The sequence below is a fragment of the Trichomycterus rosablanca genome, chromosome 18, assembly GCF_030014385.1.
Source record: "Trichomycterus rosablanca isolate fTriRos1 chromosome 18, fTriRos1.hap1, whole genome shotgun sequence".
Classification (NCBI taxonomy): Eukaryota; Metazoa; Chordata; class Actinopteri; order Siluriformes; family Trichomycteridae; genus Trichomycterus; species Trichomycterus rosablanca.
Genome location: NC_086005.1, coordinates 1,621,215 through 1,647,760, shown reverse-complemented (window position 1 = coordinate 1,647,760; position 26,546 = coordinate 1,621,215). Strand labels below are relative to the sequence as shown.

Below are 26,546 nucleotides of genomic sequence, written 5' to 3'. Positions count from 1 at the left end.
GTGTTGGGTCTTGTGTCTCTCAACTTTCTCTTCACAATATCCCACAGATTCTCTATGGGGTTCAGGTCAGGAGAGTTGGCAGGCCAATTGAGCACAGTAATACCATGGTCAGTAAACCATTCACCAGTGGTTTTGGCACTGTGAGCAGGTGCCAGGTCGTGCTGAAAAATGAAATCTTCATCTCCATAAAGCTTTTCAGCAGATGGAAGCATGAAGTGCTCCAAAATCTCCTGATAGCTAGCTGCATTGACCCTGCCCTTGATAAAACACAGTGGACCAACACCAGCAGCTGACATGGCACCCCAGACCATCACTGACTGTGGGTACTTGACACTGGACTTCAGGCATTTTGGCATTTCCTTCTCCCCAGTCTTCCTCCAGACTCTGGCACCTTGATTTCCGAATGACATGCAAAATTTGCTTTCATCCGAAAACAGTACTTTGGACCACTGAGCAACAGTCCAGTGCTGCTTCTCTGTAGCCCAGGTCAGGCGCTTCTGCCGCTGTTTCTGGTTCAAAAGTGGCTTGACCTGGGGAATGCGGCACCTGTAGCCCATTTCCTGCACACGCCTGTGCACGGTGGCTCTGGATGTTTCTACTCCAGACTCAGTCCACTGCTTCCGCAGGTCCCCCAAGGTCTGGAATCAGCCCTTCTCCACAATCTTCCTCAGGGTCCGGTCACCTCTTCTCGTTGTGCAGCGTTTTCTGCCACACTTTTTCCTTCCCACAGACTTCCCACTGAGGTGCCTTGATACAGCACTCTGGGAACAGCCTATTCGTTCAGAAATTTCTTTCTGTGTCTTACCCTCTTGCTTGAGGGTGTCAATGATGGCCTTCTGGACAGCAGTCAGGTCGGCAGTCTTACCCATGATTGCAGTTTTGAGTAATGAACCAGGCTGGGAGTTTTTAAAAGCCTCAGGAATCTTTTGCAGGTGTTTAGAGTTAATTCGTTGATTCAGATGATTAGGTTAATAGCTCGTTTAGAGAACCTTTTCATGATATGCTAATTTTTTGAGATAGGAATTTTGGGTTTCCATGAGCTGTATGCCAAAATCATCAGTATTAAAACAATAAAAGACCTGAAATATTTCAGTTGGTGTGCAATGAATCTAAAATATATGAAAGTTTAATTTTTATCATTACATTATGGAAAATAATGAACTTTATCACAATATGCTAATTTTTTGAGAAGGACCTGTATATGACAAATAAAGCTGTTCCATCATTTTATTATTAAAATCTATTAGGATTGATTGGGGGACGTTCCTGTCATATCAACAGCTGACAGATCCCAACATTACAAAAAGCTAGTGAGAAAATATGTTTATTTATAATGCTTACACTTAATGAAAAAGTGAAGTATTAACAGCATCACCAGCTACAACAGCACCACTATTACTGTTACTAATGATAGTAATAAGAACAATAATAACATTCATTACTTACATCATTAATTATAATCATAAAAATAATAATATAAATAATAATAATAATAATAACTACTGATAATAGTAATAATAATAAAATAATAAAAATAATAAAAACTGAAATAGTAAATAGTAATAATTATAATAATAATAACACTAAATACTACTATTACTACTGATAATAATAATAATAACAATACTAATAACACTCACTCACTCACTCACTCACTGTCTTATCCGGTTATCCAATCAGGGTCATGGTGGGGGGGGGGGGGTTTGCTGAATTACAATAATAGTAAAAACTTCTATTGATAATAATAATATAATAATAATAATAATAAATAACAAATAATAAAATAATAATAAAAATAATAATAATAATACATAATAATAATAATAAAAACTATAATAATAATAAAAACTACTACTGATAATAATAATATAATAATAATAATAATAATAAATAACAAATAATACAAATTATAATCTAATAATATTAATAATAATACTTAATACATAATAATAATACATGATAATAATAATAATACATAATAATAATAATACTTAATACATAATAATAATACATAATAATAATAATAATACCTAATACATAATAATATTAATAATAATACAAATTATAATAATAATAAAAACTACTATTGATAATAATAATAATACTTAATACATAATATTAATACATAATAATAATAATAATAAAAAATATAATAATAATATTAATGATAATAAAAATAATAATAATAATAATAATAGAAATTATAATAATAATAACAATAATAAAAATTATAATAATAATAAAAACTACTATTGATAATAATAATAATAGTATATATTTTGTGTGTGTGTGTGTGTGTGTGTGTGTGTGTGTTTGGTACACACTCTTTGTTGTGTTGTTATTTTATGGGTGTGGTTCGGGGGGGGGGGGGGGGTGAGTGTTTGTGATTGGTTGTTCTGCACCTCGTGACGCTGCAGACGGAAAAAGGAAAGGGGCGTGATCTGAGCTCGTGACGCCTCCGGGTTGGTAGAAGAACCGGCGGCTCGGTGTCGGACTTTATTATGATCGCGGTCGGACTGAGATGTTCGGACTGTTCGAGTATAAACAGAAAAGCTGCTCCGCTCAAAATCACATTTTATTTTAACATGTTTACATCCGATTAAGTTTATTATTATTATTTTATTATTATTATTTTATTATAATTGTTATTAATTATTATTATTATTATCGCGGGTCTGATGAATATGAGAATCTGATCTGGACGCTTTTTGGTGTCGGTTGATTCTTCTGCGCAGCCGCGTGTTTTGGTGTTTTGGGTTGGACGTCACTTATCGGGACTCTTTGATCTAATCGTTTGATCTGAAGCTTTGAAGATGTTTGATAGACGCGGGATTCCCTACATCATGCTGGATATCGCCTGTCTGATCCTTGGTATGTTCTCCTCTGCTTCATACTGACGCTTCTTACAGGGCTGCACGATATATATCGTTTATAATAGTTATCGCGATAATTATGTTTATACCGGCCAGATGTTTATTTGGACACGTGAATACACACACGCATGATTTCTGCAACTGTTCTCTGTCAAAAAATATTAAATATAAATAATAATGAATCATTTGTTGGTATAAAAAGTTCCATAATGGATTTGAACTTTGTGTCATGTCCTTAATTCCTTACAACTATTTCTGACAACTTCTCTGTGCTCATATAAATAGGGCGAGTTCGACTGCACCTGTTAAAAAGCTCACTTAAAATAAAAGGGGACGCTCAGGGGGCGCAGCAGTCTAATACGCAAGCTCACCACCACACCATCAAGAGTTTTAGCTTCCAACTGAGTACTAGTGGTACTAGTGGTGCTACCAGCCTGCCCGGGCGCTCAACAGACATTCGGTCGTGTCTGTAGGAGGGAAGGTCAGACAGGGTTTCCCCCTCGTCAGAGCTGCAACACTGACCCCTGCTGTCTGGTTGAGGAACCTGCACGGGTACCGAAAGAACATGTATGGCACAGAATTAAGACGCTCTGTTAGAATCCACCGCTGGCTGGTGTAAAGAAGCACTAGGCGGCTGCACACGTACTGCACGGCGGGTGCAAGTTTGTGTTTTCACATTTCAGTTCCATGTGCACCTTTGAAAAATGGAATAAGTCGCTCGGCGCTCGGGTGGCACAGCAGTAAATCTGAATCCGAGTTCAAATCTCAGCTCTCATAGTAGCTCATAAATCTCATAGCATGATTGGCTGTGTCTGAGGGTGGCTGGGCTGAAGGAATTCCTCACTGTTGCTTGAATAGCGGCCTCTTCTGGCTGGTCAAGGTGCTGCACAGAGATGAATAATGGACAGCAGTGCGTGACTCTCTGTACTCTATACTGATCCCTAAAGCTAAAAATATTTACAAATGAGGTGCCAAGATTTTAACAGGAACATAAACTTGTACACGAACGCCCCCTGTGGAGGCTTTAAATTACACCTTGTAAACCACAGTGTGACCAGATTACCACGTTTTTATTCATTGATTATGTTTCGTTTTGTGTTTGGTTTTGATGCGTCGTTTGTGTTACCTGGATCGTTTGAATAGTTGCTAACATGTTGTACTGGTTCATTTTGGCATCGCCCCGACTATCAGAACCAGAAGAACCAGACGTTTAATCATGTGTTCCAGCTGCACACACCTCAATGCAAACACACCTTCCACCCTCTGCTAAACCCTCCCGCGGTAACGGGATTAGCTTTCATGACATGCACTGTTTCTTTTGCATGCAGGGATCGTATTACGCTGCACGCTGTGAACGTCAGGGCTACCATTAGTGCCGAGGTGGCGTTTCATTGTCATGTTTTCAGGGTCCCGACCCTCCCTCCTCAGATGTAGCTGATTATGTCTGTATGTAGACGCCCAACCGGCTGATAGCACAGCTTGGAATTTAAACCCTGGATCCCAGTGGTAGTGAGCTAACGTAACTTACTGCTGCGCCACACAATGTTTTGATTAAACTGCTGGACATTAAGATGATGATATCACCCCAAAACGTGGCGTCTGAAGCGGAGCGTGAGGTACAACGTTGATCCAAACTGCCTGAAGCGCTACAGCAGTGTGTTGAACGTGTACTGTTAGCTAAGCGTACACCAGGAGGATGGATTTAGTTCCGTTGCATACTTTATTGTAATGAAGCCCAGAAAACCAGAATGAATTCCTAATGATAAATGAGGTGTAGCTCAGTGCTTCTTGTGGCTAAATCGCTAACTTCCAGCCCTACTGTGGCGGTTCCAAGAAGCGACGTGACGTTAATGAAGTTTGGAATTAGAAGGTACCACAGGTCTGTGGGGGGTGGCACGATGGTGCAGCTGGTGAAGTGGGGCAGTGAAACCTGTGCTCTGTCTGTCAGGTGTTTGGCATGTTCTCTCTCAGCCAGTGTTTTCAGACTCACCTTGATCATGACCAGGAGAAAGTGCTTGTGTTGTGATTGATACACACACTCACTCTGATAGAACATCACACACACAGGGATGGATCACGCCACTCACCCCCCAGTGTTTAGTGTCTATAATAAATGTTCTGTATGATCAGTTAAAGCCTGTTCAGAGTGTGTGTACGAGAGTGTGTGTACGAGAGTGTGTGTACGAGAGTGTGTGTACGAGAGTGTGTGTACGAGAGTGTGTGTACGAGTGTGTGTATGAGAGTGTGTACGAGAGTGTGTATGAGAGTGTGTGTATGAGTATGATTGTGTGAGAGAGTTTAAGTGTGTGTATGAGAGTGTGTGTATGAGAGTGTGGGTATGAGAGTGTGTGTATGAGTATGATTGTGTGAGAGAGTTTAAGTGTGTGTATGAGAGTGTGTGTACGAGAGTGTGTGTACGAGAGTGTGTGTATGAGAGTGTGTGTATGAGTATGATTGTGTGAGAGAGTTTAAGTGTGTGTATGAGAGTGTGTGTATGAGAGTGTGTGTATGAGAGTGTGTGTATGAGTATGATTGTGTGAGAGAGTTTAAGTGTGTGTATGAGAGTGTGTGTATGAGTATGATTGTGTGAGAGAGTTTAAGTGTGTGTGAGAGAGTTTGAGTTGTAGCTTAGTGGTTAAGGTACTGGACTAGTAATCAGAAGGTCACTGGTTCAAGCCTCACCGCTGCCAGGTTGCTGTTGTTGGGCTCCTGAGCAAGGCCCTTAACCCTCAATTGCTTAGACAGTATACTGTCACAGTACTGAAAGTCCTTTGGATAAAAGCGTCCGCTAAATGCCGAAAATGTAAATGTAAATGAGTGTGTGTATGAGAATGTGTGTATGAGTGTGTATATAGGTATGTGTGTGAGAGAGTTTGAGTGGGTGTATGAGAATGTGTGTGTATGAGAGTGTATATAGGTATGTGTGTGAGAGAGTTTGAGTGGGTGTATGAGAATGTGTGTGTATGAGAGTGTATATAGGTATGTGTGTGAGAGAGTTTGAGTGGGTGTATGAGAATGTGTGTGTATGTGTGTGAGTATTAGAGTGTGTGTTTATATTTGTATGAGTGTCTGTGTGTGTGTGTGTGTGTGTGTGTGTGTGTGTGAGAAAGAAAGAGCGTTTAAGTGTGTGTGTGTAATACATGATGGTTTGATATTGCATCACTGCAAACCGTTAGGAAAACAACAGCTCACACAGTGTGTGTATGAGAGTGTGTGTATTTGTGTATGTGAGAAGTGTGAGAGAGTTTGAGTGTAGGTGTGTGTATATTTGTGTACGTGTGTACAGTGCCTTGCAAAAGTATTCAGCCCCCTTGAACTTTTCAACCTTTTGCCACATTTCAGGCTTTAAACATAACGATATGAAATTGTAATTTTTTGTGAAGAATCAACAACAAGCGGGACACAATCGTGAAGTGGAACGAAATTTATTGGATATTTTAAACTTTTTTTAGAAATAAAAAACTGAAAAGTGGGGCGTGCAATATTATTCAGCCCCCTTGCGTTAATACTTTGTAGCGCCACCTTTTGCTGCGATTACAGCTGCAAGTCGCTTGGGGTATGTCTCTATTAGTTTTGCACATCGAGAGACAGAAATTTTTGCCCATTCTTCCTTGCAAAACAGCTCGAGCTCAGTGAGGTTGGATGGAGAGCGTTTGTGAACAGCAGTTTTCAGCTCTTTCCACAGATTCTCGATGGGATTCAGGTCTGGACTTTGACTTGGCCATTCTAACACCTGGATACGTTTATTTGTGAACCATTCCATTGTAGATTTTGCTTTATGTTTTGGTTCATTGTCTTGTTGGAAGATAAATCTCCGTCCCAGTCTCAGGTCTTTTGCAGACTGCAACAGGTTTTCTTCCAGAATGTTCCTGTATTTGGCTCCATCCATCTTCCCATCAATTTTAACCATCTTCCCTGTCCCTGCTGAAGAAAAGCAGGCCCAAACCATGATGCTGCCACCACCATGTTTGACAGTGGGGATGGTGTGTTCAGGGTGATGAGCTGTGTTGCTTTTATGCCAAACATAACGTTTTGCGTTGTGGCCAAAAAGTTCGATTTTGGTTTCATCTGACCAGAGCACCTTCTTCCACATGTTTGGTGTGTCTCCCAGGTGACTTTTTATAGATATCTTTGAGAAATGGCTTTCTTCTTGCCACTCTTCCATAAAGGCCAGATTTGTGCAGTGTACGACTGATTGTTGTCCTATGGACAGATTCTCCCACCTCAGCTGTAGATCTCTGCAGTTCATTCAGAGTGATCATGGGCCTCTTGGCTGCATCTCTGATCAGTCTTCTCCTTGTTTGAGCTGAAAGTTTAGAGGGACGGCCGGGTCTTGGTAGATTTGCAGTGGTCTGATACTCCTTCCATTTCAATATGATCGCTTGCACAGTGCTCCTTGAGATGTTTAAAGCTTGGGAAATCTTTTTGTATCCAAATCCGGCTTTAAACTTCTCCACAACAGTATCTTGGACCTGCCTGGTGTGTTCCTTGGTCTTCATGATGCTCTCTGTGCTTTAAACAGAACTCTGAGACTATCACAGAGCAGGTGCATTTATACGGAGACTTGATTACACACAGGTGGATTCTATTTATCACCATCAGTCATTTAGGTCAACACTGGATCATTCAGAGATCTTCACTGAACTTCTGGAGTGAGTTTGCTGCACTGAAAGTAAAGGGGCTGAATAATATTGCACGCCCCACTTTTTAGTTTTTTATTTCTAAAAAAAGTTTAAAATATCCAATAAATTTCGTTCCACTTCACGATTGTGTCCCACTTGTTGTTGATTCTTCACAAAAAATTACAATTTCATATCGTTATGTTTGAAGCCTGAAATGTGGCAAAAGGTTGAAAAGTTCAAGGGGGCTGAATACTTTTGCAAGGCACTGTATATATTTCTGTATGTGTGTGTGTGTGTGTGTGTGTGTGTGTGTGTGTGTGGTAATTAGTGTGTGTGAGTATGTCTGTGACAGTTTAAGTAAGGGTGGGTTCATATTTGTGTGTGTGTGTGTTTCTTATTTTTATTTTTAATATTTCTCTTTAACTTGCTTTGGCAATACGAATGTCCTTGTTTGTTATGCCAATAAAGCTTCTTTTGAGTTTGAGTGTGTGTATGACTGTGTGTGTGTGAGTATATACTGTATATACGTATATATTTGTCTGAGTGTGTGTAAGAGAATGAGTTTGTGTGTGAGTATGTGTGTGTATGAGTTATGTTTGTGTGTGTGTGTATTTCTATAAGTGTGTGTGTGTGTATATATATTGTATAAGTGTGTGTGTATGTATGAGCATTTTTATGTGTGTGTATGACTGTGTTTGTGTGTTTGTGTGTGTGTGATTGTGTGTTTGTGTGTGTGTGTGTGTGTGTACTTTAACCTGTGAGCTTGCGTGAGTAACATATTCTGATACATGCTGATAATCACACACACACACACACACACACACACACACACACACACACACACTGATTCTGCAGCAGATTTGGAGGTCAGAGGTCATTCTGTAAGGAAAACAAGTAATAAACAAAATAAAGAAATAAATAAATCTGAGCTTTAAAACCTGGAACCTGTACAGACTCTCGGGCGGCGCAGTGATAAAAAGGGTTCGAATCTCAGCCGTGCTATCGGCCGGTCGGCCGGTCGGGCGTCTGCATGAACACGATTGGCTAACGTCCGCGGGGTCGTGGTGCATCAAGCATCACAGGATTCAAATTCATAGGACGTTCTGGAATGCAGACTGTGACGTAGATCTTCACCTCCTGCAATTCTGAACCACACCACAGAGCGGTCAGGACGATCCTGGTCAGGGTCACATGCGTCCAGGGCCACCCAGAAACCCAGCAAGGCACCAGACATCACACTGACACTGGTACTGTAAACACACTCACTCACTCACACTATATTTTGCTTACATTCACTATACAGCCAAAAGTATTTGGACGCCTGATCGTGAGCTTGTTGGACGTTCTATTTAAAAAACAAACTAGAAATTGGAGCGTCCTTTCTGTGAACAACAGCCACAAGTGTGTGGGAATTTGTGCCCATTCAGTCGAAAGATAATAGCGTTTGTATGGCTGGCACTGAGCACCGGTTGATGAGCTGGTGTTCCGGTTCATCCCAGAGCTGTTGAGTGGGGCTGAGGTCAGGACTCTGTGCAGGACACTGGAGTTTCTTTATACCATCATGCTGGAACAGGTGAGGACCCTCCCTAAACTGTTGCTACTAAGCTGGAATGAATAATGCATGAATGAATAATTAGAAGGGGAGTCTCAATACTTTTGTCCATGTACTGTAGTGTACATACTCTGTAGGTAGATGGATGTATACGGCTGGTTAGCAACGTCTTCCATATATGAAAGTGAAGCATGTCCTTCATGCAAACTGTAAATGAAATGAAGCCCTGATGGAAATGAGGAGCTCGGTGTTTGGATGAAGACGTGAAGAAGGAACGTTTGCACACCGGCTCAGAACACTGAGCAGAACATCACACACGGATCACGGGACCCCCTGTTGGACCTCCACAGACCCTCACGTGCGCTCTTGTTCTGGAGAAGGTTTGGAAATCCCGAAACCTCTGGAACGCCCGATGATGATATTTTCCTGGGCGGAGTGACATCATCAGAACTGCATGCAATCAAAAGCAGATGATGCGACGGTGCTGCTGCAACCACAAACAGCAACTGCACCGAAAACAAGAGTCATCGCTAAGCGCCTCGAATAGAGCGTCTCATGTAGAGCGTCTCATGTAGAGCGTCTCATGTAGAGCGTCTCATGTAGAGCGTCCACTTTATCATTTTAATACGAGAACGATCTGATACAGCTGGTCAATACATACATACACTATATGGACAGAAGTATGTAGCCTAGTGGTCAAGGTACTGGACTAGCAATCGAAAGGTCACTGGTTCAAGCCCCACCACTGCCAGGTTGCCACTGTTGGGCCCCTAACCCTCAATAGCTTAAAATGTAAATGTATCAGGACGCCTTTTCTAATGACTACATCCATGTGTTTCAATCAGAGCAGTTGCTAACAGGTGTAATAAATCAATGATATGAAGGAAACTTTATGCTTCTGTCTTTACAGCAACAGTTTAGGGAAGGCCCTGTGCTCGATTAAAAAAAAGCTGACCTCAGCCCCACTCAACAGCTCTGGAATGAACCGGAACACCAACTGATCGTTCAGCGCCCAGCCGTACAGATGAAAATGCTGCCATCTTTTGACTAAACAGGCACAAATTCCCACACACACACCAAACTTCAAAGTCTTGTGAGAAGCCGTTTCAGAAGAGCGATCACTAGAGGTCACTCTATTTTAAACAGCATTTGTTTTTGATATAGGACGTCCATCAAGCTCACGGTCAGGCGTCCAAATACTTATTTCTATACTGCCATCCTCCCAAAGGTGGTGGTGGTGCAGAAGGTGGGTTGGCTGATGGTGCAGTTTGGTGTTTCAGTAGGACATTTGTCAAAACTGTTTTCTAAATGTTGACGCTACTAAAAAGTCGAGTCTGTTCTTAAAACCAGCACGTTTTTTTATGTGAATCAGAAGTTTTACCAGCTTTTAAGTTAATTTAGTTTTTCTGTCATTTTTTTCAGCCACGATTTTGTTTTTGTTCCAAACAAGAACAGTTGCAAAAATCATCGAAATCCCAAAACTGACATAATGAAGCTTCTACAGGTGCATGGAACTTATAGGTGATGTATCATGTACAGCAGGGGTGTCCAAACTTTTCATGTTAAGGTTCAGATAAAGTAAAAACCACGGGGCCACAACCACGGGGCCACAAACACGGGGCCACAACCACGGGGCCACAGAGTCTTTATTAATACAAGAAATCTAAATATAACCGAGCTGCTGATTACTAACAATTCCACTTTTGTGATTAATGATCTTTCGTCCACAGTGGCGTGTAAACTCAGATTTTGCTCATCAGTTTATAATCCTAACGTGAAGATTATTTTACTTCTTCAAATTAAACATACCCACTTCCCCCTGAACTCGGTGCTCCTGAAATCTTCTGCGTTCGCGTCTAGTTTTTGTTCCTCTGCAGCCGCAGCGTTTATGTAGGTGCAACGTCAATGTTTTCAGTCTGGGGGAGAGTGTTTAGATCTGGTTCATGTGAGAGCGCCACCCAGAGGTCAAACAGTTCAAGCTGATTTTTTAAACCTGATTAATAGTGACACGACTTTCATTTTATTTCTAAAATACCTCACGAGCCGTTTCAGAAATGGTAACGGGTTTGGACATGGTTCATGTACATGGTTCGGACACCCCTGATGTACAGATAATAATCTACACTATATGGACAAAAGTATGTGGACACCCGACGATGAGCCTGTCAGACATCCAGTTCCAAAACCACGGGGATTTAGACTGAATTAAGCTGCTCAGTCTTTCATCTGTAGCTTTAAAATAACACAGTGTTTTAGGAGGCCTGTCTACAAGGCTCAGTAAGTCAGTAAGGTCAGATCAGGCACTGATAGAGAAGAGAAAAGAAAAGAAGTGAAGAGAAGAGAAAAGAAAAGAAGTGAAGAGAAGCGAAAAGAAGAGAAGAAAAGAGAAAAGAAGAGAAGAAAAGAAGAGAAGAGAAGTCCTGGCTCACCGTCTGAGTGTAATTCATCCCAAAAGTGTTGAGTTGGGTTGAGATCAGGGCTCTGTGTAGTCAAAACAGGGGGGTAATCATGCTAAAATAGAAAGGGGACTTCCCTAAACTATTGGCACAATGTTAAAAGCATGCAAAACATTCACCTCATATCATTTATATACACCTGTTAGCAACGGTTATGTCCGAAACAGCTACTGTAAATTCAGTCATTAGGAGGGGTGTCCAGATACTTTTGACCCTATAGTGTCTGATCGTGTCATATCTGGTTCCTTTTACACCCTGATATTCGTCCTTTTATTGTTTTATTATTTCTTTATCTAAGCTAACTGGTTAGCATTGATGCTGTCTGACACAAATTCTTAGAATGCTTTTAGGGCGTGGCGCTCCTCAGAAATGTTTGTACAGCACGTCCAGGTTTATATTTAGATCCAAACCTGCTGCCTGTGAGGATCCGACAGCCTTTCTGAGAGGATTTGTAGATCTTTAGGTAAACGTGTGCTGACCTTAGCAGCTAATTAATGCTAATGCTAGCTAGGTGCACACACACCTCCACCGCGAGATGTTAACGGTTTGTTCACCCTTCTCCGTTCACAGCGGGTCTTCCTGTGACGGCGTATAACCTGGGTAAGGTCCGGCCCTATCAGAGGGGCTTTTTCTGTAAGGACGAGAGCATCGCGTACCCCTTTCACTCGGGCACCATCACCTCCACTGTGCTCTACACGGTGGGCTTCACACTGCCCATCTGCAGCGTAAGTAACGCTGGCGGCGACCGTTCACATCGACCACGTGCTCAGGGATCCCCCCCCCCCCCCCCAAAATCAGTATATATATATACACCGATCAACCATAACATTATAACCACCTCATTGTTTCTACACTCACTGTCCATTTTATCAGCTCCACTTACCATATAGAAGCACTTTGTAGTTCTACAATTACTGACTGTAGTCCATCTGTTTCTCTACATGCTTTGTTACCCCCCTTTCATGCTGTTCTTTAATGGTCAGGACCCCCACAGAGCAGGTATTATTTAGGTGGTGGATGATTCTCAGCACTGCAGTGACACTGACATGGTGGCGGTGTGTTAGTGTGTGTTGTGCTGGTATGCATGGATCAGACACAGCAGCGCTGCTGGAGTTTTTAAACACCTCACTGTCACTGCTGGACTGAAAATAGTCCACCAACCAAAAACATCCAGCGCCCCGTGGGCAGCGTCCTGTGACCACTGATGAAGGTCTAGAAGATGACCGACTCAAACAGCAGCAATAGATGAGCGATTGTCTCTGACTAATAGTGTCTAATAGAGTGGGCAGTGAGTGGACACGGTATTTAAAAATTCACTCATACCAGCACAACACACACTAACACACCACCACCATGTCAGTGTCACTGCAGTGCTGAGAATCATCCAGCACCTAAATAATACCTGCTCTGTGGTGGTCCTGTGGGGGTCCTGACCATTAAAGAACAGGGTGAAAGCAGGTTAAAAAAAGCATGTAGAGAAACAGATGGACTACAGTCAGTAATTGTAGAATTACAAAGTGCTTCTATATGGTAAGTGGAGCTGATAAAATGGACAGTGAGTGTAGAAACAAGGACGTGGTTTTAATGGTATACCTGATCGGTGTATTAAATCCAGATGTGTTGCAACAAGGTTCTGCAGATTTGATCTGAACTCTTCGATCTCACGATTATTTTTTATTTATTTAATAACAATAACCAGAACAGAAAAGAAATAAAGAAACGACTTCTTTCATTCCCACTGATTCTGTGTGGACTCCCTGAGCACGTCTCCTGTTCTTAATCGCAGTTTTGCTTTGCAAATGAGGATGCAAAAGCAGAGGAAGTCAACTCAGTGTTAGTCGGCATCAGAGTCGGCAGTGTGAGCTGTAAGAACACGACGGGTGGAACCGGGTTCCTCATCGTGTCTCAGATTTTACCTGCTGTACGATGTTTTAACGAAGCGGAACGTTTCTGAACCACGAGGGTCAAAAAATAAACTAATGAGACGTTTACTGTATTAGTTGCAGTTGTAGCCTAGTGGTCAAGGTACTGGACTAGTAAGCAGAAGGTCGCTGGTTCAAGCCCACCACTGCCAGGTTACCACTGTTGGGCCCTTGAGCAAGGCCCTTAGCCCTTAAATGCTTAGACTGTATACTGTCACAGTACTGTAAGTCGCCTTGGATAAAAGCGTCTGTAAAATACTGATAATGTAAATATTAGTGGAGAACGGGAGCCAATCAGCACACGTTATACATTTGAGTCCCGCCTCCAGACTGACTGTGTATTATGCTGCTGCTTTTATGCTTTGCTTTCTCCATTGCATTGTCCCTGTTTAGATATACCCAATTCCCTCAGTGCACGCTGGCACGTTGCTGGTGTAGGACGGCCACAGACTCCAGTAAACCCACTGACCTTTTTTTTAACACCCCGTGATGAGCCTGTGGTGTGAAATCAAGGTCGAGGGTGAGAACACCGAGTAGTTCTGCTGTACAGAGGAAATTCACTCAGTCGTTACAAAAGCGACGCTCCAGAAATAGCTGCCGTAGATTCCTGGAGCGTTTCGTCGTTTCTGATTGGCCGTCGTTAATCCGGACCAGAGCAGCAGCTGCTGATCTGAAGACGAGGCTTTACAGACGCCGTGTGTGTGTTGCCGTTACGTTGATGAGGCCGTTCTGCACCCCCGTACTTTACAACGTCCAGATTTAGGGCCCTTAAAAGTTTGCATCTCTTTTCAGATGATTCGCTTCCGACCTGCTGTTTAGTTGATTCATTCATGCGAATCATTTCCATCTGAATCATTTGCTGTTCAATTCCTCACAATGTGTTTAGAAGCTTTTGTTGTATCCAGTGAATTAAAAATAAAACTCGTGGCGTTGGCGTTAATTTAGAATCCAGAAACACTGAACCCACAGTGACGTATGGAGGTCAGAGAGAGCATCATGATCATCATCATGATGCATGTTAAATTATAGCATATTAAATTAACTTTAATCCATCCGATAGGGCGGCTCGGTGGGTAGCACTGTCACCTCACAGCAAGAAGGTCCTGGGTTCGATTCCCAGGTGGAGCGGTCCGGGTCCTTTCTGTGTGGAGTTTGCATGTTCTCCCCGTGTCTGCGTGGGTTTCCTCCAGGTGCTCCGGTTTCCTCCCACAGTCCAAAGACGTGCAAGTGAGGTGAACTGGAGACACTAAATTGTCCATGACTGTGTTCAATATAAACTTGTGAACTGATGAATCTTGTGTAATGAGTAACTACCGTTCCTGTCATAAATGGAACCAAAGTGTAAAACATGACGTTAAAATCCTAATAAAATGGTTCTGGAGCGCTGCTTATTAAATCATAGCATATTAAATAAACCTTTATGCATCAGATAAAAACTTTACGCCCGTCCACAGAAATCCCAGTAGCCTATCAGGAGAAGGCCTGTGGATGAATATGTAGGGAGTTCCCATCACAGTCCAACCGTGCTGGCCAAAACAGTATAACGACTTACGAGTTCCTCCTACAAGATTGCAATGACCAGCCCGTCAGCCGGCCAGGCATCTATACAGACAGCGACCGGCTCGTCTGAGGGAGGGAGGGCCGAATGGATTCCTAATAAGTGCTGCAGTTACTCCCTCTGCTGGCTGATCGATGGTGCTGCACAGAGACGGAGGATAATGGGGATCGACGCGTGACTCTCCGTGCGCGATACAGATCTCCGTATGAACCTGCCTGCAGTCTGCAGTGGTGGAGGTAGATTGGATACGACTACGTTGGGAGGGAATGCATAATGAATGATGTAAATCACATGCTGTGGTCACTGCGGTCAGTTGAGCTTCAGGTGGATTTTTAGAGTGACCTATTGGACGTGGTCTCTACCTCCCGTATTAATAGTTAAGGGAAAGGGACACTAAAGGCAGCTTGTGACACCCCAACACCCAAAATTACTTTGGCATTTTCCCAGTTTGGATATATTCACTTCCACTGTGCGCTCTGGCGACCTCTGCTGGTTGCCCGATGCTCTTGCTGGTAGGTCTGCTGGCTGGCACGCACATCCTCCGCTCGGTATTTTACTCCAGCCAGGGAGAGATACCTTGGCGGCAACGTGGTAGCCTATTAGAAGTCAGGATCTCACGCTACGTGTCCCGCTACACGCCACCGTACTGACCACACGTGCCCGTCCAGCTCCGCGTCAGGACTCTGTGTGTGTGCCCGTGTTGTGTGTTAAGAGCGCTCTTCTAACCCACTGCTGTCCCACTGCTTTTGTTTGTGTTTGTTTTTGCTAGCTGGAGTCCCGTTCGCTATACTCACACTGAAACACACAACGTTCAGTCGAGGATTTTTCTGTAGCGATGAAACAATCAAGTACCCGCTAAAGGAAGACACCATTTCCTATGAATTGTTAGGAGGAGTTATGATCCCAGTCGTGCTGCTGACTGTAAGTGCTCTTGGTTTTGTTCTCTGCTCCTCTCGAACCCTCCTCCCTGTCTGTCTCTGTTTAACACCACGGCCTCGGCGCTGTGGGTTCGAATCCCTGCGCTCTTCGTTCTTCACTCTTTACCGCCGTGTGTATTTATCTTTGTGGAGTTTCTGACTGGGAATAAATTAAGCAACCGAGACCGGAGGAGAGCCGTGACTAACACATACCGCTTCTTTTCACCTGCATGAGGAGGGTTCATACGGAGATCTGTATCGCGCACGGAGAGTCACGCACTGATCTCCATTATCCCCCGTCTCTGTGCAGTGCTGTCGATCAGCCTGCAGAGGTCGTAACTGCAGCAGTTATAAGCAATGCCTGCGACCCTCCCACCCTCGGATGAGCCAGTCGTTGTCTGTATGGGCGCCCCGCCTGCTGGTAGCTAGCATGTTGTACAGCTGCGCTACCCAAGCACCCAGATGATATTTTTCTGATTGGGCATGACCGGGCACGACTGGCATCTGCTTGGTTTAGCAGTTATTGGCATTACAGTGCCCGATAGCATAGTTTTATCAGGACTATCTGACTCACGCTGTGCAGTTCAGCACTTTCCAATCGTCCTGTTTAAAACCGTCACCCCGAATAAAATCCCCACACCCCGAACGCCACACCCAGGTCCGTCCACGAGTCTGGAACAGCTCAGAGCTCGTAGCGGCGCCTGCAGAACGTTTCCAAACCTGCTGCGACTGATTCCTGACCTTCACACGAACAAAGAAGCAGCTGAGATCTCAGCACGGAAAGAATGTCGATCCCAAACCGCTCGCCCTCGTGCTAAACCCACAGCGGCACGTTTCTACAGATCTGAGGGGAAAAAAAACAACAAACCCACGTAAATGCCAAGAAACCTCAAGACTGGCACCAATCAGGAAAACAGTAGAATGATAATGTTTATGATTAGGAAACATGATGCACAGTTCACTTAAGCAGTCTAATTTAGAGAGAAAAACATGAATATAATTAATAAATTATTATTAAAGGTCATTTATTTATCACAAACTCCATTTCCAGAAAGGTTGGGACACTTGGGACACTTTTAATGATTTGGGAACTAAGAATTGGGAGACTTCAGCTGCTCGACAGTGCTCGTCATCGTCTGATTCTCATCTTTATGAGGCGGCAGACGTTTTTAATAGGAGACAGATCTGGACTGCAGGCAGGCCGGTCAAGCACAAGCACTCTGTGTGTATGAAGCCACACTGACAGAATTAGGGTTACCCTGGATGGGGCGCCAGTCCATCGCAGGGCACACACACACACACACATACACACACAGGGCAATTTAGTGTCTCTAATTATCCTGGCTGCATGTTTTTGGACTGTGGCAGGAAACCGGAGCTCCCAGAGGAAACCCATGCAGACACGGGGAGAACATGCAAACTCCACACAGAAAGGACCCGGACCGGACCGCCCCGCCTGGGGATCGAACCCGGGACCTTCTTGCTGTGAGGCGACAGTGCTGCCCACTTAGCACTTAAATTAATTTATTTCAAATTTCTGTTGGTCGAGCTGAGCAGTTGAGGCTCAGTTGTCCTGCTCAGGGGTCCAGCAGTGGCTCTCTGGCACTCAGGATATAAATAGGCAACCTTTTAATTTTTGCACAGGAAAGAACTGAAGAGAAAAAATATTTTTAATGCCTCATGTAAATTTAGAATTTTATTTATGGCTTGCTTTGATTTTTGATTTGCCCGAGATGTGACTGAAGGTTGTGACTGATGTGACTGAATTTCATCACGCTACGTGATAATTCCACCCTCTCCTGCTCTCTAACCGCCTGAGTTGACGTCCTCGGTGATAGATAACGATGTTCTGTGGTTGATATTTGAATAATTATCAGGTTTGTTAGAATTTTCTCTCCTCAGAAGCGTTTTCATCTCTCCTCTGTCCCTCTCCTCCTCCGGCAGATGATCGTTGGCGAGTGTCTGTCGGTTCATTTCGATCGCATCAGATCGAAGTCCTCTTTCAGCAACAGCTACGTGGCCTGCGTCTACAAGGCGGTGGGCACCTTCCTGTTCGGCGTGGCCATGAGCCAGTCCCTCACCGACATCGCCAAGTACTCCATCGGCCGGCTGCGACCTCACTTCCTGGACGTCTGTAAGCCCGACTGGAAGCTGATCAACTGCTCGGGCGGAGCTTACATCGAGAACTTCACCTGCACCGGAGACATGAAGAAGGTCAACGAGGCCAGGTAGGGAATTCAACATGTTCATCACGAGCGATATTTATTAGCAGCTCCAGATCTGACCAAACCAGAACGTTCTTGGAGAATACGTTTCTCCAGAGTAATCTGGATCGGTATCAGAAATCAGAAATCTTCAGTTTTCTGAAAAGCCCTCCCAGACGAGTGGAGGCTGTTATAGCTGCAGAGCCAAGGTGTGGGAGTCCCCATCAGTGGCAGTGGTTTTAGACCGTGACGTCCCATTACATCAACATTTACATTTCCAGCATTTTGCAGACGCCTTTACAATACAGTGCAAGCAGTTGAGGGTTAAGGGCCTTGCTCAAGGGCCCAACAGTGGCAAGCTTTGGGCTTGAACCAGCAACCTTCTGATTACTAGTCCAGTACCTATGGATTATAAAAGGAAACCAAACCCGTGTCCACTGTTAACTGGACTCCTGTTTACGATGCACGAGCGACTCCAGCGCTTCACCTCCTCCTGGGAATATTTTGGGCCCTCAGACGGCCCCGTCTGCCCCGTCGGCACCGCTGGAACTCTGCTGGACCTCATGTGCAGCTCTGACATGAAATTCACCCTCCAAAACTCCCTACACACACACACAAGCACACTTTGATGTGGTGGGTTTTCCAAACAGGCGTGTGTGTTTGATTTGTGTGCAGGAACCGTACCGGCCCGTTCTTACACACCTACACACCATCTGATACGTGAGCCGGTCAGCGCCCAGGCTTAGAGCTCCCAAAATTACAGGCCCCCGCGTGACCCTAATGGTGTAATAGCACGGGATCGGACTTCAGACGAACTGCACAGTCACCCAGATGCAATCGGATTAAACGGTGTCCGATTAACAAAGACGCGTTGCTGGGTCGGGTTAATGGAGGGTGTGTGTGTGTGTGTGTGGGGGGGGGGGGGGTTGTGTGTGTTTAGGTCTTGTGGTGAGACGGCGGTTCACACACACTTTGGTGCTCTCTGGTCCTGCGGTGAGCTTTCAGAGCCCACACACACTCACACACACAAGGTGGAAAGTGTCCAGCTCTCGGGGATTTTTGGGTCGGATTCAAGGCCGGTGGAAACGTTCCTCTAGAAGGTTCTCCTCAGGTTCTTATTAATGCCGGGCGTGGTTCCTGTCTGATAGACTCGCCCTGCTGGAAAGGATCCACGGCCTGTGTTGGAGACGAATCCATTAATAGAATAAATAAAGCGACGGGAGAAACGAGACGCCAGGAATAATCATGAACCCTCGTTAGATGATACCACGGACGTGAGACCGGGGTGGAACGCCGGGTTTTGGGGGGTGGGGGTGCAGAATCAAAACATCGGTGGTTCTGAAGGTTCTGCTGCTGCTGAAGTCGCCACGGAGAGTCCAAACGTTTATTAGATTGATAAAACAAACACAACCTTTGATCTTTTCACCCAAAATAGACACGCCTTATGTGGACAAAAGTATTGGGACGCACCTCTTAATCACCTCTTTGTGAATCATGTCGTTGTGTAGAGCTCACAATTACAGCGTGGTTCTATAACGAATACAATACGAATACATCGAATACAATTCGAGCAATTGAGGGTTAAGAGTCTTGCTCAGGGGCCCAACAGTGGCAACTTGGCAGCAGTCAGGCTAGAACCGACAACCTTAGGCTTCTTAGTTCCAGTGAAGATAAACCTCAATGCCTCAGCATACCGAGACATTCTGGACAATTGTACGCTTCCAACTTTGTGGGAACAGTTTAGGGAAGGTCCATTCCTGTTTCAGCACAAAGGGACTTTCCATAAACGTGTGCCTGGGTGAGTTTGGTGTGGAAGAGCTCAACTGGCCCACACAGCCATGAAACAGACAAGTCGCTGGTCAGTGCCCTCTAAGTGCAGGTCCCAAGCCCGGATAGAAATAGGAGGGTTGTGTCAGGAAGGGTACTACTGTCCTGCATCTTCTGAGAGGCTTCTCACAATACATTTGCTGTCTGTGGGAATTTGTGCCCATTCAGTCAAGGAATGAAAGCATTTCTATGTGTAGGGCTGGGCGCTGATTAATCAGTTAATGTTCCGGTTCATCCCAGAGCTGTTGAGTGGGGCTGAGGTCAGGGTTCTGTGCAGGACACTGGAGCTTCTTTAAATCAAGCACAGGGGCACAGTCATCCTGGAACAGGAAAGGGCCTTCCCTAAACTGTTGCTGCAAAGTTGGAAGCATATACATTCCTTTATATAACTGATTTATTACACCTGTTAGCAATTGATGTGTCTGAAACACATTAATTTATTAATTAGAAGTGGCGCCCCAATACTTTTGTCCATATAGTGTATGTATAGGGCAAGCTGTAGCCTAGTGGTTAAGGCACAGGACTAGTAATCCAAAGGTTGCTGGTTCAAGCCCCACCACTGCTAGGTAGCTGCTGTTGGGCCCTTAAGCAAGGCCCTTAATCCTCAGTTGCTCAGACTGTATACTGTAACTGTAATGTAAGACGCTTTGGATAAAGGCGTCTGCTAAATGCTGAACATGTGAATGTAAATGTATACTATCAGCTTTATTTCTACCTTTTCAAGACCTAGAAACACTTCTTATCAATGCTGGGCAAATTCTAAATAAAATATATGTTTTAAACTGATCAAGGATAAAAGATGTGACCACAAAATTCCAGATATTTAACAGAATAATGAATCTGTCTATATTTTAAAGACGTCCTTCACTGAGAGGTATCAGCCGGGTTCCATTCTGAATCCTCGGCGTCTCTTTGTCTCTTAATTCGTCCGTGTGAGCTGTAACTCGATCGGTCGGTCGGAGGGAACACGACAGCTCATCCATCAGAGCGTTCACGTGGCACGGTGCCAGGCTGGGTGAAGCTTTCGGCTAGATGAAGAGAAGCCACGATTACGATTACGCGCTATTACTCACGTCAGACGGCGGGATCTTCTGGTGGAGCTCGAGTGTAGTCTGGCACCACGCCCTTCACCGTGCCAGGTTTATTAACCTCTGCTTTTGCTGTTCTGATCTTGGTGTGGTGTACCATGTCTAGAAGATGTATAGATGGATGAGATAGAATCGAGGGACTGGATTTGGGATCGATACGATGGGTTAAATAGATGGACGGAATTTGGGTTGATGGTTTGATTCTCAGTTTTACCCTCATCCACGAATCCATGAAGTCCTAATAATTCCACTCATATCATGATTGTTTTGATGACACGTAAGGTCCAGATCAGTGGGTTTGGTCTTGTTAGTGCTGCTACAGCGACCAGGCATAACATTAAAACCACCTCCTTGTTTCTACACTCACTGTCCATTTTATCAGCTTCACTTACCATATAGAAGCACTTTGTAGTTCCACAATTACTGACTGTAGTCCATCGGTTTCTCTGCATACTTTGTTACCCCCCTTTCATGCTGTTCTTCAATGGTCAGGACCCCCACAGGACCACCACAGAGCAGGCATTATTTAGGTGGTGGATGATTCTCAGCACTGCAGTGACACTGACATGGTGGTGGTGTTTATAAACACCTCACTGTCACTGCTGGACTAAGAATAATCCACCAACCAAAAATATCCAGCCAACAGCGCCCCGTGGGCAGCGTCCTGTGACCACTGATGAAGGTCTAGAAGATGAGCGACTCAAACAGCAGCAATAGATGAGCGATCGTCTCTGACTTTACATCTACAAGGTGGACCGACTTCACCGGCCCTTCCTTCCTCAAGCGTAACCAATCACACCTGTATGTAGACGCTTGACCGGCCAGTAGCACCGCTTAGTATTTGAACCCTGGATCCTGGATCCCAGCAGTGGTGGGAGTAATTACCAAGTCTAGTATTTATTTATTTATTTAGATTAGTCAGTGGTATCTTACTTAAGGTTAAGGTACCTCTCTAATAATCAGAAGGTTGCTGGTTTAATCCCCACCACTTCTCAGAACTGTAGTCTCTTTAGGATGAAGGCGTCTGCTAAATGTCGTAAACAAATAAATGTATAAAATAATGAAGATGATGAACAATGAAGAGTCGATCATCAGCGTCAGTGTTTTGTTTGTTTCTCTCTCTGTGTGTTTGTTCTACAGGCTGTCGTTCTACTCTGGACACTCCTCCTTCTCCATGTACTGCATGCTCTTCCTGGCAGTAAGTTTCTATTTATACCTCCACACACACACACACACACACACACACGTGTAAAACCCTCACTACATGGCTCCAGCTACACCCTGATAACACCCTGATAACAACCAGAACCGCCTAAACATCCACACCCCTCCCCGCCCAGTGGTGGTGGAAAAATCCACACAGATTCCAGATGTTTTAGAGGGAAAAACCTTCCTGAACGGAGAGCCGACATGAGTGAGAGTGTGGATCATTTAACGGGTGCAAATTCAAGGTCCTTAACTCTCAGTTATTTAAATTAAAGCGTCTGCTAAATTACGTAAATGTAAATAAATAGTAAAATCCTGAATCCCAGCCGCTGTGATGTTAGATTTACAGTGATGAAATGAATAAATGTTTAATGTTTTAGTCTGATTAGTCCAAGTTAGAATAAACATCACAAGCTTGCAGAAAATGAGATAACCGTTTTGTAGGTCCCGATTCCGGACTCCTGAATCCTTCTAGTTCAAAACCAGGACGACTGTGCACTGTTTACCACCCCGAGCATCCATGAATTCACCCTTCGTTGACCAGCAATGCCTTAATTATTCATGTTTTATCTTCTCTCACATTGACCACTGTACTTCTCTTTATCTCGTGATCTGTTAGTCCACTCTGTCCCCCTGATCTCCCTCCAGTGGCTCCCAGTAAAATACAGTGTAGAGTTTAAGGTTCTTTTATTAGTGTGATGCCACACCCACATTTTAGATCTATTTAATGCCCTGTTTACTTCTATTAATTTTTGAGATAATGACTCTAAATCGTCCGTCCCGTTGATACCTTAGCTTGTATACAGGTTTTGAATATGTGCACCCGATCGCTCACCACACCCATTTTTATACCCTTTTTTGCCCCATTGACTTTTCATTCATTTTTTGAAAGGCAGGTTTGATCTACTGAGCCTCTGCATGCATGACCTAAAGTTTTAAGACGCCACCAACTCCCGAGCTACAATCACACTCGCGTTTTCTTTAGGAAATATATTTAAGGCTCTTCTTGGTGATTGAGGTCTAAATGTGACCGGACGACACTGTGGCCACCCCAAAGTTATGGAACTGCTTGCCAACTTGAAGACCAATTCATTTTCACAGGCGTTTGGGTTTTGTGTAGTATAGGCACTTTTATATTTTGGCTATAAGCGGTGCGCGTGGGAGGAGTAATCTGAGAGACGCTTATAGTCCGGATTTAGCTCCATCTGATTTCCACCTTTTTGGACACTCGAAGAAGCTTTAAGGGGAAGAAGATTTTCATGTGATGATGGTGTGAAAACAGCGGCCCATCAGTGACTACACGCTCAACCGAAAACTTAATACTGACGGCATTAAACAGTTATTACAACGCTGGGAAAATGCGACGATGTAGAAAAGTAATAGAATTTGTTCTTAAAATTCTTAATAAATAGAGAAGATCCTCGTATCTATTCTGCTTCGTCTTTTATTACTATTTTATGTCATTGGTTTGTTTTATTAGCGTTCTGATTTTACTGTGCAGCACCTTGGACGACATTCGATGTTTGTGAAGGCGCTCTATAAATAAACATGACTTGACGTAACTTGATCGGCCCTCTAATGTTCCCTGTATTCAGAACAGGCCGGTGACTTCAGCTTTTCTGTCACTTTGGGCTGGACTGTGGCATTTAACTTCCTTCCCAACTGAGTAACATCACAACACACCCTCCGCACACACCCTCCGACTGTCACGACATACAAATCACCACAGTAACACACGTGGACGACACGCCCTCGCGACGAGAGACGCCTCAGACTAAATATAGGAGCTGAATCAGGGTTGGGAGCGTCGTAGATGGCGTGTACGGTGTAATCAGTGTGATTGTGACGCCCGTCACTCGTCTGCACTGTTATTACAGTATAAACGCCCAGAAGTAACTCCCTGCTACAACAAAAACAATCATTATATAATTGCACGACACAGGAATTTAACACGACACTGAATGACGGACTTGAATAAAAAGGGGCAGAGGTAGCTCAGTAGTTAAGGTACTGGATTAGTAATCAAAAGGTTGCTGGTTCAAGCCCCACCAAACGTCATGTTTTACAAACAGGGCAGGATGTTATTGCTTACACATTCACCAGTTCAAGTCTTTATCACAAACACACAAACACAGTCATGGACAATTTTGTATCTCTAATTCACCTGACTGCATGTCTTTGGACTGTTGGAGGAATCCCACACAGACACGTGGAGAACATGCAAACTCCACACAGAAAGGACCCAAACCTATGCACCTGGAAATCGAACCCAGGACCTTCTGCTGTGAGGCGACAGTGAGCTCAGTGGTTAAGGTGCTGGATTAGTAATCATAAGGTTGCCGGTTCAAGCACCACCGTCACCCAGTCGCCACTGTTGGTCCCCTGAGCGAGGCCCTTAACCCTCAACTGCTCAGATTGTTTAAGTAAAAATTGTAAATCACTTTTGATACAAGTGTTCGCTAACTGTAATTGTTATTAATTGTATTAATTTTGAAAAGGTTTAGATGAAAACCAAGTCACTGATCACAGAGTCGATCGGTGAATCAGCTTTTTTGTTTGAATTATTTACAATATTACTTCTCGTATTCATTATGATTATTATGATGATTTATAGTTGTGGTTGTTCACCCTGCACCACCACACGTCTCTCTAACCCGAGCGTTTTTCTCTCAGCTTTACCTGCAGGCTAGAATGCGGGACGAATGGGCTCGACTGCTGCGACCCACCCTCCAGTTCTTCCTGATCGCCGCGTCCGTGTACACCGGCCTGTCCCGAGTGTCCGATTATAAACACCACTGGAGCGACGTTCTCACCGGCCTCATCCAGGGAGCCGTCATGGCCTTACTGGTGGTGAGTCCTGCTTCTTAGTACTGATTAAACCCTGGAGTCACCTTCAGGCAGGGGGGGGGGGGGAGGCAGCAGTTTTTTACCCTTTGCCTCTTGAGTTTGATTTTTAAGTATTTTACAATAAAATAATTCTTTGCTGAGCGTTCTAATGTAACTAAATGGTCCTAAATGCTGCTGGAATTAATTTATAACAGCTAATTCACCAGCCTGGAAGACTAGAAGTGCTGATCATTTGATCACAGCAACCAAAAAAATAAATAGGATAAATATACATAAATACAAATAAAAATAGAATAAATAATAATTCTTTGGACTGGATCATATTCCAGTACACTTCATTAAATTCGATTTCACTCTAATCTGTGTGAAATTACCATCATTCTGCCCTACAATATACAAACGCATCATGCCTTTGGGCTAAACTTTTGTCTTTTATAAATAAAAATATTAAAATCATCATATATTTAGAATTTATCCTCTTTCTCCATCAGGTACTCCCTCTTTTACAGTAAAATAATCATTTGTTGAACATTCTAATAAAAGTAAATAAAAGTAAATAGTCCTAAATGCTGGAATTAAATAATAACTAAAAAATAAGCTAATTTATTTGACCGCAGCAACAAAAATAATGAAAAAGTAATAATAATAATAATGATTTAGACAGCATCATATTAGAAGACACTCTAATCAGTCCTCTGCATGTTAATTAAATTAGATTTCTGTCTAATCTGTGTAAAATTGCTGTCAGCTCCCCCTAAAATAAACAAAAGCATCATGAGTTTGGGTTAAACTAAATTCTTCTATAAATAAAAGTATTAAGAAATCATCATATATTTAGGATTCTTTGGTTTAGCTGTCGTCCTCTTCCTCCCTTCAGGTCTTCTTCGTGTCCGACTTCTTTAAGAAGCAGCCGGCGGTGCAGAAGGAAGTGGAGATGACGCATTCCAACCTGCAGGAGACGCCGACTAACGGGAACCACTACGAGATCACCAGCTAAAGCCTTAACCCACGCCGCCCGTCCCGCCGCGCTTTCTGAGGCGCCGGTGTGCGACAACGAAGGACCACTGGGGTGAAAAACCTGTGAATGTAACTCCCCGCTTTGCCCTGCTCTGCCCAGACTCCGTTTCCCATGATGCCTTGAGGGCTGCTAATGCTGCTATCTGCCTGCCACTGCTTTTCTCGTTCGGGCCGCAGCGATTGTATGTATGGAGGGAAAAAAACCATATAGAAAAGTAAACGTCACTATACATATTTTTAATTAAAAGTTAAAACAGTATGTACAAACAGAAAGAATCCGTGCTTAATGAAGACAAAAGAAATGAAGCCATTATTGTCGTGAACGTTAATAAATCATGTTCTCTCACGTCCTGCTTCAGTGTCATGATGAACGGGGACGAAAACAAAACAAAACCGAGTGAGCGTTACAGGTACAGACTGGCTGCAAACACGATGTCCCTCTTAATCTTTGTTATAC

At 43.7% G+C, this 26,546-nt stretch overlaps 2 protein-coding genes across 2 annotated transcripts in view; one reads left to right on the top strand and one right to left on the bottom strand.

The window, feature by feature from the left end:
* The first annotated feature begins 2,512 nt into the window (after positions 1–2,512).
* On the top strand, positions 2,513–26,435 carry plpp1a (phospholipid phosphatase 1a). Its single transcript, XM_063013556.1, has 6 exons — positions 2,513–2,871; positions 12,074–12,228; positions 17,845–18,128; positions 22,160–22,217; positions 24,899–25,075; positions 25,950–26,435. The coding sequence occupies exons 1-6, from the start codon at positions 2,814–2,816 to the stop codon at positions 26,067–26,069; spliced, it is 852 nt and encodes a 283-aa protein (XP_062869626.1). The 5' UTR covers positions 2,513–2,813; the 3' UTR covers positions 26,070–26,435.
* Positions 26,306–26,546, bottom strand: part of mtrex (Mtr4 exosome RNA helicase) — a 30,381-nt gene continuing 30,140 nt past the window's right edge. The window contains exon 26 of the mRNA XM_063013555.1: positions 26,306–26,546. Within this exon, the coding sequence (XP_062869625.1) occupies positions 26,494–26,546 (53 nt within the window). The 3' untranslated portion in view covers positions 26,306–26,493.